This window comes from Hemicordylus capensis, chromosome 2, assembly GCF_027244095.1.
Source record: "Hemicordylus capensis ecotype Gifberg chromosome 2, rHemCap1.1.pri, whole genome shotgun sequence".
Lineage (NCBI taxonomy): Eukaryota > Metazoa > Chordata > Lepidosauria > Squamata > Cordylidae > Hemicordylus > Hemicordylus capensis.
The window spans coordinates 172,605,086-172,618,151 of record NC_069658.1 but is presented as its reverse complement, the minus strand read 5'-3'; the positions used below and the strand labels follow the sequence as shown (position 1 = coordinate 172,618,151).

General features: G+C 43.6%; 1 protein-coding gene across 3 annotated transcripts in view; it reads left to right on the top strand.

The window, feature by feature from the left end:
* The window catches only part of SLC44A2 (solute carrier family 44 member 2), a 98,256-nt gene that overhangs the window by 37,847 nt on the left and 47,343 nt on the right, over positions 1–13,066 (top strand). For all 3 annotated transcript variants that reach the window (XM_053297530.1, XM_053297529.1, XM_053297531.1), the window contains exons 4-9: positions 838–922; positions 2,913–2,997; positions 8,456–8,584; positions 8,732–8,792; positions 10,501–10,627; positions 12,430–12,513. In XM_053297530.1, the coding sequence (XP_053153505.1) occupies positions 838–922; positions 2,913–2,997; positions 8,456–8,584; positions 8,732–8,792; positions 10,501–10,627; positions 12,430–12,513 (571 nt within the window). The remainder of the gene's footprint in view (positions 1–837; positions 923–2,912; positions 2,998–8,455; positions 8,585–8,731; positions 8,793–10,500; positions 10,628–12,429; positions 12,514–13,066) is intronic.

The following is a 13,066-nucleotide window of genomic DNA, read 5'->3' as shown; positions in this document are numbered from 1 at the left end:
CACACACCCCGCTCCATAACCTTTGAAATATTTGCTTTCTTTAGGAAAAAGAGGAAAAGTACTGTGGCTCTGAGAAACGCATGTTTACTGTGAGATAAAACATGTATGCATGGAATCCTGTGGAACTGCCCTATTAATCTCTTGTTGCCACTGCTGCTACCACCTCCCCTCTTTGGGGGGATGATTATTAATGTATGTAACACAATGTGATTGCTGTAGTCTTGAGAGATAAGGTGGTTAGAGTGCTGGACTAGGACCGGGGAGACCCGAGTTCAAATCCCCATTCAGCCATGATACTAGCTGGGTGACTCTGGGCCGGTCACTTCTCTCTCAGCCTAACCTACTTCACAGGGTTGTTGTGAAAGAGAAACTCAAGTATGTAGTACACCGCTCTGGGCTCCTTGGAGGAAGTGCGGGATATAAATGTAGGAATAATAATAATATAGCTATTATGCAGCAAGGCAAGGTTGTGTGGGGTGATGTGTGCAACTCCTCTAATTTTGGGAATGTTTGCATGCTAATTTGGGAGACTTGACAGAGGAGTAGTGTGATGTCATATATACAGACTTGAATTTGGAGGTTTGGGTTCATATGTTGGGGAGATTATTGAATAGTCTTGGGCAAGTTAGTCTCTCTCAGCTTAGCCTGTCTCACAAGCATGTTGGGATGATAAAATGGCACTTTTTGCACATCCTGATCTTCTGTAGGATGGGTGAGATACAAATGTGAATGAAAGATACATAACTAGTTAGGGCAGCTGCTTGGAAAACTGAGTGAAGCTGCAAGATGTGGAGAGAAGTACCTAGTAAAGTTGTGGCTTTCTTGTCTCGTCTTCAGCATGGACACAGGGAGACCCCAGGAAGGTGATCTATCCAACAGACAGTCGTGGGCAGTTCTGTGGCCAGAAGGGTACACCCAATGAGTAGGTATCTGAGAGGTCTTCTGGTTATTGGAATGTCCTTGCACCCTGAGATAAAATATTAAGAGAGAATTTTGCAGCCCCTATTTTCTCGTTCAAGCCTTGTATTTCCATTTTCTTCTGAATGGAAAAGGGCAGCTTTTCTTGATCTCTGTGGAGAAATCTTGAGCCTTGTGCCAAGCTGAGACTAGGCAATGCCTACTCCTGCTTGTTCTTCCCATGAGTAGCTCATTCACGAAAGTGGCATTCCGTAACCTTTCATGGTGTGATGTAAGTGGTGTCCCTAATACAGAACTTCCACCACCACTACCACCACCATTTTTTTTTGTCGGGTGCCATTTTGAAGTTACCTCTTTTGTGAGTACCACTGCCACCAGCAGTTGTATACAGAAGTGGGTTTCTTACTGCACAGTTATCTCAGTAATGAGGGAAAGGCTCCTTCACTTGCTGCTGTCTCTTGATCTCACATAGATAGCTGCCTTATATTGAGTAAGGCCATCGGTTCATTTAGTTCAGTACTGTCTACACCAGGCCTGCTCAATTTAGGCCCTCCAACTGTTTTTTGGACAACAGCTCCCATAATCCCCAGCTAAGTGGCCAATAGCCAGGGATTATGGGAGCTGTAGGCCAACATCTGCAGGAGGGCTAAAATTGAGCAGCCCTGGTCTACACAGACTGTAGATGGATTTCCAAGGTTATAGGCAGGAGTCTCTCTCATCTCTACCTGGAGATGCTCTTCCACAGAGCTACGGCCCATTCCCCTAAGGAGAATATCTTGCCATCTTTACATGTAGTCTCCCATTCAAATGCAAACCAAGGCAGACCTGGCTTTAGCAAAGGGGACAATTCTTGCTTGCTACCATAAGACCAACTCTTCCCCCCTGCCCCACCCCCTGCACTATTCTGCACCCTCCTTTCCTGCACCCAGGCCTCTTCTGAAGGACAGCCTGCTGCATAGTCATGAAGAAACCGTGCACGCTACTAGATGAGGGAAAAACAAACTGGTGGAAAACTGGAAGAGCTCGGGCTGGACTGTAACCTGGGAACCTGTGTGATGAACAATTGTCAATATCAAATATCATACACGTTCTATAAACAGACATACATATACTGAAAAACCATTCATATGTTGCCACAATGACTGTGCAGTTGAGGACTTGAATTGCCATTAGTATTGCTCCATAGGATCTGTTTTCTGTGCATTTAGGTCCAATTTTTTAAATGGAGGAAATTGTTTCTATATATGAATGTTTTTCTAGTATATGAATGTTTGTTCATAGTATCTGTTATTGCTTTTTGTATCTTAAGGGTTATCCTTGTTAGTACTTGGAACTGTGCTGTTGTATAGTTGAGGATTAGAATTGCTCTAGGTCCCATTTTGCAAATGGAGGAAATTGTGACAACATATGAATGTTTTTTCAGTATATGTATGTCTGTTTATAGAACTTGTATGATATTTGATATTGACAATTGTTCATTCTTCTGTTTCCAATACCGTACCCCTGCCTAGAAGAGAGGTGGTATATGCATTTTGTCAATGGGTATTATTTTACTTATTTGATAATATTATCACACAGGTTCCCAGGTTACAGTACAGCCCGTGCTCTGCCAGTTTTCCACCAGTTTGTTTTCCCCTCATCTAGTAGTGTGCACAGTTTCTTTTTGGTTCCTTCGCCTTGTTGTGTGTGCACCCCGTTTGTTTTTCTGCTGCATAGCCATGCCTTGCTGCCAATGCACCATCGGATTGGGCAAGGTGGAGCAGTGTCATGCAGGGCCAAGTTCCCCTGCTATACTGTGAACTATCATTTGGTAGTTGTACGTCTAGCTGAAAAAACACTGCCCTAATCCTTTGCTGAAAGATGGGTGGAAATCGTCTCTTCTGCCTTATAGTCCTCCACACTATTTCAGACTTCCTGAGTCATTTGAGCCCATCTGCTAATTAAAACCAGTACTGGGCTGGAAGTTCTTAGAATGTCTCTCTCTCTCTCTTCAGGAATAAGCCTTTCTTGTTCTACTTCAACATCATGAAATGTGCCAGCCCTTTGGTGCTTCTGGAGTTCCAGTGTCCCACCACACAGGTAAGATTTCTCCTTGTTTCCGACACCTGGAAGCAGCAGGCTGGAAGAAGCTAACCAGCCAGAAAGCGGTGGCAGGGGGGTGGGCAGGAGAAGAAGCCAGGACCCAGCTGGCCAGAAAGTGGTGGCGGGGAGAAAAAGGCGGTGGGTGGGCCAGTGGGGAAGGCAGGGGTGGGGTGGGGTGGGGGTGGGGGCGGCCAGAGGCGCAGATGCTCTGCGCCTGGCCTAGCTAGTTTAAAATTAATTTCAGTTTAAAGCCTGAGAAAACAGGTGCAACATTTTGTTGAAAAGCGTTATATAAATATTCATCGTATTCATACAGTTGATTTAGATATGCAGTAAAGTTGCAAAATTAAGAGAACTTTAAAGAGAGGAAAAAAGAGAGACCTCTCCTACTGCTCTAGATACTCAGAAATTAGCTGTTCTGTTCATTGCTTCTCATTCTTCTTTTTTAAAAGATGCTTCACAAACTCCATCCTTCTATGTTTTGGTCCTCCCTGGCAAATGTATTTGTTTTCTTAGAAGCATCTGCTTTGTTGCTAACACCATTGTTTCTTTGTGTCTGCTTTTTGTATCGTAAATATGTATTTTAAAAACCTCGCTCCTGCATGTAAAAGAACACAAGCAGCTTACAAGCTTTGTGTGTATCTGGGAGCAGGTGTAGTGATGAATGTCACTTCAGTGCTCTGCTGCAGATACCACAGATGAACTTCCCATTGCCTGGGAATAATCATGCCATTGATTCTGCTCCTGAGGAGGAACTTCTGCTTGAAGAGTATTGTATGTTTAAATAGTTTCTGTCTCTCATCTCATTCAGTATATTTCCTTGTGTAAAGAGATGGGGGAAAGACAAGGCATGCATCCCCTGCTAACTGGGCAAAGAGGCACCTTTTACCGTGGTGATTCTCTTTATTTAGCAGGGGGAGAGTAACTGGCCCTATCCATCCCCCAGCACAGTACTTCCAGTGACTGTTGCTGGTGTGTGTCTTATGTTTCTTTATAGAATATGAGCCCTTTGGGGACAGGGAGCCATCTTATTTGTTTGTAAACCTTTCTTTGTAAACCGCCCTGAGCCATTTTTGGAAGGGCAGTATAGAAATTGAGTTGTTGTTGTTAATAATAATAATAATAATTAAAGGGACAGCATTACCTTTATGTGAAAGTGTCATCCCACCTACATCTCTCTGCCAACTGCCTTGAGCATCCTCACTTCCAGTAGATCTTGATCTTTTTAATTTTCCCCTGTAGTGTGGAATCAACATAGTCCTGACTGAGCAAGGATCTGTGTCTGCAAAACACAAGTATGATCATTAGTGTTCCCTCAAAGGCATGCACATGTGTGTGCGCTCACAAGTTTTTTTAATGTCCTCATAGTTAGTTTTAGATTCCGCTCAGATTGAATTGAGAAGGTCCCACTCTGAATGCATGTGCGCACACACTGCCTTGATGCTGCTGTCTAGAACAAAACTCATTCTGCATAAAGATGAAAAAAAATAGCAGGAACACTGATGATAGGGTGAAGGGTAGGAGATGACTCCACCCTTTTAGTGTTTTAGGAAGTGAGGTGGGAAGGGCTGTTTGCAGAGTGCACGCTCTCTCCATATGATTTTCCTTGCACTCTTAGAGAAATTAACCAAATAAGAGACTACTTTAAACATATTGCTTAGCTCTGTGTGTTTGGAGTGTCTTTCACTGGTGACCTTGGCCCATTCACAAACTTTCAGCATAGCCTGTCTCAGACGGTTGCTGTGATGATAAAGGGGCGGCCATGTACATCATCCTGAGAAGAAAGGTGAGGTAAGTGGAAGCTCTTCAGGAGGTAGCAATGCTCTTGCCACCTGACTTGGCAGCCTAGTCTGAGGGCCTCCACCTACTTAAGCACCTTGTGGGAAAGATATCCTATTGGCCTTGGTCTTGGACAGCACAATTTTTTGAGCTGCCACTTGTTTGTTCTGCTCTCAGTGATTCCTGGATGTGGATATGCTTAAGCCACTAAGGTTGTCCACAGGACTGGACTTACCTGGTCTGAGGAGGGCTGGGGAGAAGGCAGGAACGTTCCTGCCTTCCTCCACATGGCTGGAGCCGCTCCCAGGCCTCCCATTGCCACTGCCGTGTGCCCACATGACCAGCGCATGAGCGTTCTGGGAACAGTGAGAGGCAGGGCAAGCAGGCTGTGGCCTCCCATATCCCAATACCATATCCCATATCCCAAAGCATGAAGAGCACGGTTTCCTTGCTGCCGGGTGCTCTTGCCACCCAGCTCTATGGATGCTTGAACTGCAGGCAGCCCAAGCATTCCCCTGACTGGGGAGTGGGGCTGAAGGGCGTGATTACACCCTTCTACCTCATTATTAGCCTGGGTACAAAACCCAGGCTATCCCAGTGCTCTGCACTGGACTGATCCTGGTGTTCCATACAACTAGCTGTACCTGGGTAGGGCTATGCAATTCCGGGTAGGGCTGGTTCTGTGAACACCCTTATTGTGTAATACTGTTGCATACATATATCATGTGGTGGGAGAACTAAGTGCCAAGATGTTATGCCCTGTTTTGATCGCTTCAAGGAATGGGATGCAAGAATTATAGTGATCTTGTGCCAAATGAAGATGGGCATCCTCGGTTAATTAATGGGACTGCTTCCCCTTTGAAGTATTTGGTGCTGGTTGCTGAAGTTTGCTGCCTCCCTTTGGGAGGCTGCAATTTCTCACTGGACAGAAGTGGTGAAAGGCACTTGGTGACCACTGATGTGGCTAGGTGTGGCTTCAGGGCTGTCCAAAGTTGTGAAACTGAGAACAGCTGTCATACTCTGTGAGGTAAGCTGAGTGATGGACCCAAAGTCATTCAGTGAGCTTCATGGTTCAGTGTGGCTTTGAACTCAAATCGCCTTGTTCTTAGTCCTGCACCCTGGTCACTGGCTCTTCATTATCTCAATCTTTAGAGTGGGATTTGGGGTTCCCTTGTAGCCCTGTAGAGTTTCAGCAGCATCATGTCACCAGACCACTCTTTGGAAACTTGAGATGAATCCAAACTTAAATGAATAAAAAGCACCAAGCAAGTGACACGAATGGACCAACCTCTCAAGATTTACATCAGGCCTCCCACAGCAGCTGCCCCAAATACCTGGGCTGGGGTGAGGACTGTAACCCTCTCATGCCACCACCCTCAGCTCTTGCTCCCATTTGGAGGTGCTGCAGAGAAGAGGAGATGGCAGCCAGGGGCCACTCCTACATCTGCGGCTCAACAGAGGAGAAGCCCCACCCTGGCATCTGCTGCCAGGTTTTTTCGTGTGGATATTTGCATGAGGATTTTTTTCACTGTGCCTGCAGTAGTGTTAAGAATAACCAGATTAGTGCTAAACATGGATTCTGATTTATCTCATATAGATAAATAGATAATCCTTTGTGAAGATTTCCTCTTGGTGGTTGTGTCATTGGTGAATATAAATTATTTCCTGATTGTGCAACCACCTGTTTACCTTTAATGGTTGAACCTTCAGCTCCAGATTATTTCTTACTAACTCTGTACATAGGTATAGGGCCCCTGTTTGTTTAATTAACTGTCCATAGAATCCAGGGCCCTTTTGAATGTATTAACCAAATACTTTCTAATAGAGTTTTATTTTTGTTGAATATCTGATTTCTGTAGGAAATTAATGTATGTCTTATATTTTGAAAATTCAAGTATCTAATTTGCACTGGGCATCTTGAGACCATGATGGTTTTTTTTTTTTAACAAAGGGATGTGATTGTGTACTCTGTTTTGCTGGTGGATGCCTTTATCTCTTCCCTTGTCCATGGTGAGTCACTCACTGGGGATGACTCTGGAAATCTATATTCATGATGCAACTTTGAACGGCAACTCCTTTCTGGTGGGATGTTGAAAATAATATCTGATAACTTTGCAGTGTACATTTTTAAGAACACTAGCTTGCACATAACATGTTGGGCCAAAGTTAGCTTGAATTGCTTGTGCTTATTTTGGTTCCATATTTCTTTTCTTTTAAAAAAAACCTAAGCTACATAATTTACTTAAGTATCGTTGCTCATTTCTCGGGGTTTTCTGATTCTTGGCCAACGAAGCTTTAAGGTATCACTGGCCACATAGTACTAAACTGTTATATAGAGATGGTTGCCCCAAGCTGTTCTATGTCTGGGTATAGAGTACCAAAAATCAGACATGGGCCTCAATCCAGAATAATTGTTAAAACCATATGGCTCTGTGGTCGCCAAGAGTCGACACTGACTCGACAGCACAACTTTACTTTACATTTTAACTCAGGTCGGGCTTTCTTTCTGTTTTAATTGGAAGCTGATAGCAGTTCTGTCAAAGTCATTCAGATAGCTTCTGTTTACTAATTATAACTGTTCCTTAAATAATCTATTGCATTTGGTGTTTTCATGAAGTAAACTTCCCAGTTTGGGACCCAATGTAGATGAAAACAATGAAAGAAAATATGGGATGGCCAAGACAAGTGCCCATGGGAGACAAACCAAAGGAAATGAGGGTATTGCAATAGAACTGCTCAATTAGTCACTATGAAAACTGTAGTTAGCAAGTTGTTGTCACAGGTGTAAAATAAGGCCTATGTGAACACTGTTTGTTTGTCGTATTTTTATACCACCTGATATGTACATCTCTAGGCAGTGTACAAATTTTAATATTAAAAATAACAGATTAAAATACATAAAATGCAATAAAAATAATATAAAACAAATTATTAAAATTCTAATTAAAAGCTTGTGAGAACAGGAGAGTCTTGAGGGTCTTCCTGAAAACAAACAGAGAAGGAGATGCTCTTATTTCATCAGGGAGCATATTCCAAAACCCAGAAAGAAAGCCACATCCAGAAGTATTCACATGATCCATCCTTGCTGAGAATTCACCTCTGCTCTGATGCTTACTGAATAGATGAGTGATATTCACAATTTTTCAAGTGGCGTCTACTTCAGCAAAAAAAATTCAGTATGAGAACCATTTCCTACTGTGCTGACCTTTGCACAGTGTTGCACTTTCCCCAATGCTAGCGGGGACCCTTGGATGGAAACTGAGCCCTTTTGAGTTCCCACACCATCTTGAAAGGTGCGCATAGAGCCCTGGGAAGTATAGTCCTTCCCAGCATTTTCCTCATAGAGGTCTATAGGGAAGGTTCGGGGAAGGACTACACTATCCAGTACTCCATGTGCACCTTCCAAGATAGCACCGTGACTTGACAGGGTTCAGTTTCTTTAAAGGAGCCCTTTTGATGCTAGGCAAAGTGAGTACTAAGTGATGGGAGTGGTCGCCCTCACATGGCATCAGTGGGCTATATGGAGTATTTGACTTTGGCCAAAGCTTCACACAAGCCTAATAAACAATTTGCCAGGGAGCCACACTTGGGTTGATGGAAGCTACCACTGGTTTCTAGGCCTCACAGTGAAGAACACTGGCATAAACAGTTCTTGTGCCTCTTGGGACTCTTTCAGATATGTGTGGAGAAATGCCCAGATCAGTACCTCACTTATCTGCAGGCCTATACAAGTGACCCCACAGCCACCAAGGAACTTTTATACTACAAACAGTTTTGTGTCCCGGAATTTAATAATCTGCGAAAGGTAAGTGGGCTTTATGAATGGGTAATAGCTAGAAACTAGTCAATTTGTGAAGCTGGGTTCTTTCAGCTTGTGTCTTTGCCTGGGAAGGTAGCTGGAGAACCCTCTTCCCTGGGTAGGAATTAACCTCAGCATCTCTCTCTGCTCCAGAGCGCACCTGAAGTTTTGAAAGATGGAGACTGCCCAGCCATGCTCACTCCAAGCAAGCCCTGTAAGTCTGGTTGGGGAAGGCCCAGGGATTTGATTCTTGCCTCAAACCGGTCTAGTCTTAAACTACTAATGCAACTTGAGCAGCAGCTGTGACTGGCAGCCAGGAAAAGCCCCCCCCCCCTCTCTCTCTCTCTCTCTCTCTCTCTCTTTTTCTGTTGGTTCTGCAGACTTCTTTTGCTGGATTTGATGGCAGTTTTGCTTACTGCTTACAGGATAGACCCAATGGGTCATTTAATCTTTAAAAACAGTACAAGAGAAGCTGCTGGAAAAATATATATATTCCAACAAGTCTTGATAATATCTTTTTCAAGGAATATTTTTCACTTGACCACCTGAGAGATGTATTCTTGTCAAAAGCCCTGAGCAGACTGTCATTTAATCTTTTTCCTGAAGCAAGTTACTCCCTTCCAAGGACATTCCTGTCCAGTCTTTTCTAGGAAAAAAACTAAACACCCCCAAATCATGATTCTATAGCTTCTCTAGGTTGCTTGGTCATAGTCACTTATCCTTAATTTTAACTAAATGTTTTAATTGCCCATCTCTTAAAGGCTTGGGGTAGGTAACATCATTCAAACCCCAAAGGGCCCATCTTCTCCTGCCGAGTCTTCAGCCACACAGATGGATCTTACTTACATTACCCACCAAGGCCAATCTTCTATTCCACAATTCAGCTAGGCCAATGGCAGTGATCAAGATTGGTGGATTTATTCTCCTCAACATTCTGGAATCTAATTGTATCTGTGACTGGTAGATCAGTTTATCTGGACTCCCACAGACCATAGGAATGCAGGAATATAGACTCTCAGAATGTAATGAGCAGCAGTGGCCAGAGATGCTTTCTATCCACTTTGGCTGATACGTCAGCTCCCTCCATTTCTTGAACATGTGCTATTAATCTCCATGCTTGACTACTGCAATGCACTCTATGTGGGGCATAGTCCGGAAAACTGCAGTTGTCACAGAATGCGGCAGCCAGGTTGGTCTTCAGGTCATCTCGAAGAGACCATATTACTCCTATGTGAAAAGAATTACACTGGCTACCAGTAAGTTTCAGGGCAAAATACAAAGTGCTGGTTATATCCTATAAAGCGCTAAACAGCATAGGCCCAGGGTATTTAAGAGAATGCTGTCTTCACTATGAGCCCCATTGCCCATTGAGATCATCCGGAGAAGTTCATCTGCAGTTGCCACCAGCTTGTCTGCTGGCTACACAGGGACGAACATTCTCTCTGTTGATGCCCCAAGTCTTTGGAATGTGTTCTGAGCTTAAATCAGAGCCTCCACATCTGTGACGACTAAGACACATTTATTAACCCAAGCTTTTAAACTGGAATTGTGGTTTTAAATTGTTTTAATTTATGCTTTAATTTGTTTTATGTTGCTATAAACCACTCAGACAGATGTTTGGGGTGGTGCACAAATCTAAATAAATAAATAAATGTTCCAAAGAACAACCACACCTATTCTGGGCTCGTACAAAACTTTGGATATCTTGCCTTGAGGTTTGTTATCCTCGGAAGTGATACCAGTGGCTGTCATGGATGTTGCCAATTCATCAAGGGGGGAAAAGCTGGCCTGGCTATCTTGTTTTCTGTTGGGTTTTTTTAAAAAAAATATTTGTGCCAGTCACCAGTCTTCTTGTTTAAAAGTGGGAGTTGGAGGCTGTCTTCCCTGATGCTTGGATCTCTCTTTTGTGTTGTGCCCCTCAGTGGCTCGCAGATGTTTGCCTGCAATCACCACTAAGAAAGGGATCATCTTGGTTGGAAATGCAACAACTTTTAATGATGGACGTGGACAGGAGAAAAGGAATGTGACTGATCTTGTGGAAGGGGCCAAGTGAGTCTGAGTGCATGTGGAAGGGGCAGGGGGATGGGATCTTAGTATGTATAGAGAACTCCTTTGTAATACCAGTTCAGTCCAAAATAAATCAGAAGTCATTAATGATTTAATTATGGATGAAGGAGCCGATCTGGTGTGTATTACAGAGACTTGGTTGGGGGAGGCTGGTGGCCTGGGTTGATCCCAATTTCTTCCTGCAGGATACTCTGTTGAGGAGCAGTTGAGAAGATGTGGGTGGGGGTGTGGAATGTCTGTGGTTTGTAAGAATAGCATCTCCCTTACCAAGATCCTTGTTGAAAAATATGACTATTATATATCAAGTGTGTGTACTTAGGTTTGGGGACCAGTGATAGATTGGGACTTCTGTTGCTGTACCAATCACCCTGCTGCCTGACAGAGTTCCTAACTTTGCTGACATACTTGGTTGCAAAATTGGCATTGGAGTCTTCCAGGCTTATGGTGGTGGGGGACTTGATTGTTCACTTTGGGATCAGTTTGTCTCTGGTGTCTCACAAATTCATGACAACTATGGGCCTATCCCAAGCAGTCTTGGGATGGACACACATTGCTGGTAACATGTTCAATCTGGTCTTTTACTCTGATCAGGGTGGTGTTCTGTGGGTGGGGATTACTGTGATTTCATCACTATGGACAGAACACCATCTCATTAAGGTTGGACTTAAAAACACATCCCACCTCTGAATGTCTGAGGAGCCTATTAGGATGGTCCACCTGAGTAGGTTATTGGAGCTAGTAGGATTCCAAGAAGCCCTGTCCCTTCTCTACCAATTGGGTAATTTGTGCTCTGGGAATTTCACTCATAAGTCACTTTTAGCACTGATACGCTATGGGGAACATAACATTTTTCTCTATATCTGCCCTGCTTGAGAGGTGTTTAGGGTTGTGAGAGTGTTCTGATGATTATGTGGGAGCCGCAAGCATGACAGGCCTGGTTTGCTTGGATTCGGCCAGTGATATTTTATGCCAATCTGCATAAAGTTTATCTGATTAATTCTGAATCTCTGATATGACTTTTTTGAAATCTTGTGACAGGAATTGTATGGGGGCAAGAGGAGAGAGATGGAGAGGGCGAAAGAAGATAAGTGTGGGTGGGCATGGGGGTGAGAAAGGGGGGCAGGGAGAGAGAGAGAAGCTGTCCAATGTACAGAAACCCCATTGTCATGTTCTAGAGCTCTCTGCAATGGCCTACATGTCTTCAGGCATCTCTTCATCACCATGAGGAATAGAAACATAGCCTTAAAACAATAAAAACAGAGATTCTTTAGACATCAAGATTTATGCTCCTAGGGAAGAATAGATAACAGACTAGGGATGAGCCCATGGGCAGAGCTACAAAATTTTGAACCTCCCCAAGAATAACTAAGATATAATAAGGGTGCTCTTGTTCTCATCCCAGGTCCAGAGTTGGGCCAGCATAAAATAAGCAAAGTACTGCATAAATCATTATGTATGTTAGAATGTATGTTAGAAAAAGCTCTAGGCAATTATTACAGTCAGAAAGGAGCTGGATAACACAAAACTTGGAAGTGGGTGTGATGGCAATGGAATAGGCAAGCCACATGCCTATGAAGAAATAAGCCTTCTCCAAGAAATCTATGTAGCAGCATCTAGTGGGCAAAGGTGTACACAGCTTCAATCAAGGTGTTCACAATCTGGACTGGAGAAGGGGTCCCATGTAAACTAGTGTATCCAAACAAGTCTCTGAGAGTCTCAAGTTGAATGGCAATTATTTATTAACTCATCCCTCACTTCTTATTTTTTGCTCTTTTTAACTCCAGAAAAGCAAATGTGGTCCTTGAGGCACGACAAGTTGCTATGAAGATCTTTGAAGATTATACCGTTTCCTGGTACTGGATAATCATGTGAGCAAAGAACTAAATAGCTTGATTAATGTGTGGAATGAGAGCAGTGCTTGAACTTTCCTAAATCAAAGACAGAGAAAAGCTAAGGATTGAGAGTGTGGTAGGGGGAAAAAGTTGCTCCTTCGATGCACGCGTGTGGAATGTGCTAGTATTCACCCAGTTCCTTGATGATCAACAGTCTCACATGTGTACACATTACATGAGTACAGATCCAGCCCAATGAATGTGAAGCACTTTGAGCATTTGAAAATGTGCATGCGCACACACACACACACACACAGCTGGTCTTGTAGCAAGCGTGAATTGTCCTCTTTGCTAAGCAGGTGTGTCCTGGTTTGCATTTGAATGGGAGACATGTGAGCACTGTAAGATATTCACCTCAGAGGATGGGGCTGTTTTGAGAAGCGCACTAGTGTTCCCCCTAAGGCATGCGTGTGTGTGTGTGCTCACAGGTTTTTTAAAAGTCTGCTCTGTTAATTTTAGATCACATTCAGGTTGACTCAGGAAGGCCCCACTCTGAATGCATGTGCGTGCACACTGCCTTGAGAGAGAA